We start from the raw sequence: 1,804 nt of genomic DNA on the forward strand, positions 1-1,804 counted from the left end.
GGAGAGGGACATGGGCGCTGATCTTATGTCAGTCTCTAGGGCAGTGTTTCTCAACCTTTTTCTGGTGGTGGCCCCCTTCGATCCAGTGCAAGTTCTTGTGGCCCCTCCATGCCAACTTTGAGTTCTAAACACCCATTCCCCCCCCTCCCCACCCCCACCCCGCACCCGCCATCCGTCCATCACTTTAATACGCCTATGGAAGTAGATATATTAATGGTTCTAGTTTGAATAGTACCCTGTACTCACAACACTAATTTCAGGAATAAATAAAATAATAATAGTAATTGTAAAAATATTTTATTTGAATATTTATTTATTTACAAAAGGAATACAAAACAAAGAATACATGTAGGTACAATTGGCTTCATCTTGAAAGATTTCAGTGGGATCTCTGTGACTGATGCAAGGCTGCCAACTTGTCAATGTTTGTCTTGAAAGCTGTCAGAGAGAGACGTTAATCGCCTCCTTTTTTCAATGTCAAGGCGATTTCGTGTCTTTGAGAGCAGGTACATCACCCGAGTAAAGCCGGTCTCAACCAAGTAAGACGTGGGAAAGGCAAGTAAGAGCAACTTCACATCTTTCCAGAGTATTGGGTACTTCTTATTCACATCTTGATTCAACTACAGCTTCTGGTGTTCTCCACGCTTGAACCTTGCTTGAGCTGTTGTGTTATTCTGAAGTTCAATAAGACTTTCTTGTAGGGTGACATCAACTTCAGATACATCAGCAATGAAGGGATCCACAAACCAGTCTGGTAGAGTGTTTTGGAGTATGTCAGAGAAGCGAGTTTCCATATCAATATTCAACTGCTTCAGGTGGTCAACATAGACTGCTAGGTCATCATCACGCAACTCGGTGGATATAACTGCTAAGGAAGGAAACTGTGCAAACTCTCGTCTTCCAAGGTTCAACCAGAACAGCTTGAGCTTCCCTTTAAATGCAGTAATTGCCTCCTTGCAGGAAAACAGGGTGAAGTTATTTCCTTGAAGGTCTTTGTTCGGAAAATTTTGCTTTTCAAATATGTCAGACAGGTTATAAGATGTCAATCTTTGCATCAACAAGTTTAAATATTTTGTGGGTCCTAGATTTTCTGTGGGCCCCTCATGGCCCCCCATTTTTCAAATTTTGCCTTTTGGCCCGTGAAAAAATCTCATGGCCCCCAAGGGGCCATATGACCCACATTAAGAAACACTGCTCTAGGGTATTGTCTGCTTGATAGGGAAATGTCACTGTCACTTGCCTCCGCCATTCATGAGCGACCTTTACAACTTTAAAACTAGTCCATAAACAAAGATATGATGTACGTTGTAGCACTAAACTTCACTAATTCATCTCTGTTTATATAAAAACAAAATTGAGTTGTAAGTAGGAAAAGTCGAAAAGTCACAGTAATAAAAATTGATTATATGTCTTTTGGCCAAATCAGGAACTCTGTTATTTGTTTGTCTAAACTTTTATAGGATATTGCTCTCTCTCTCTCTCTCTCTCTCTCTCTCTCTCTCTCTCTCTCTCTCTCTCTCTCTCAGCTGGTCATTCAGAGCCAGAATCAGTTTGTTTATTTTTCACCGTTTCTATGCACTATTCAATTTGGTTTAGTTCAATTAATACTGCTGGAATTTTTTTTTTGTCACTATACTGGGGCCGAGATGAAGGCTAGTTTTTATGTTTACCCAATTCCTTTCGTTTAGTTTTATATATATATATATATATATATATATATATATATATATATATTATATATATATATATATATATATATATAAATATATATATATATATGAATATATATATATATATATATATA

At 37.9% G+C, this 1,804-nt stretch overlaps 1 protein-coding gene across 1 annotated transcript; it reads right to left on the reverse strand.

Moving 5' to 3' along the window:
• Nucleotides 1-620: 620 nt before the first annotated feature.
• Nucleotides 621-1,115, reverse strand: LOC137618987 (general transcription factor II-I repeat domain-containing protein 2B-like). Its single transcript, XM_068349189.1, has one exon. The coding sequence runs from the start codon at nt 1,113-1,115 to the stop codon at nt 621-623; it is 495 nt and encodes a 164-aa protein (XP_068205290.1).
• Between the last annotated feature and the right edge of the window lie 689 nt (nt 1,116-1,804).

The sequence above is a fragment of the Palaemon carinicauda genome, chromosome 25 (assembly GCF_036898095.1).
Source record: "Palaemon carinicauda isolate YSFRI2023 chromosome 25, ASM3689809v2, whole genome shotgun sequence".
In the NCBI taxonomy this organism is placed as follows: Eukaryota; Metazoa; Arthropoda; class Malacostraca; order Decapoda; family Palaemonidae; genus Palaemon; species Palaemon carinicauda.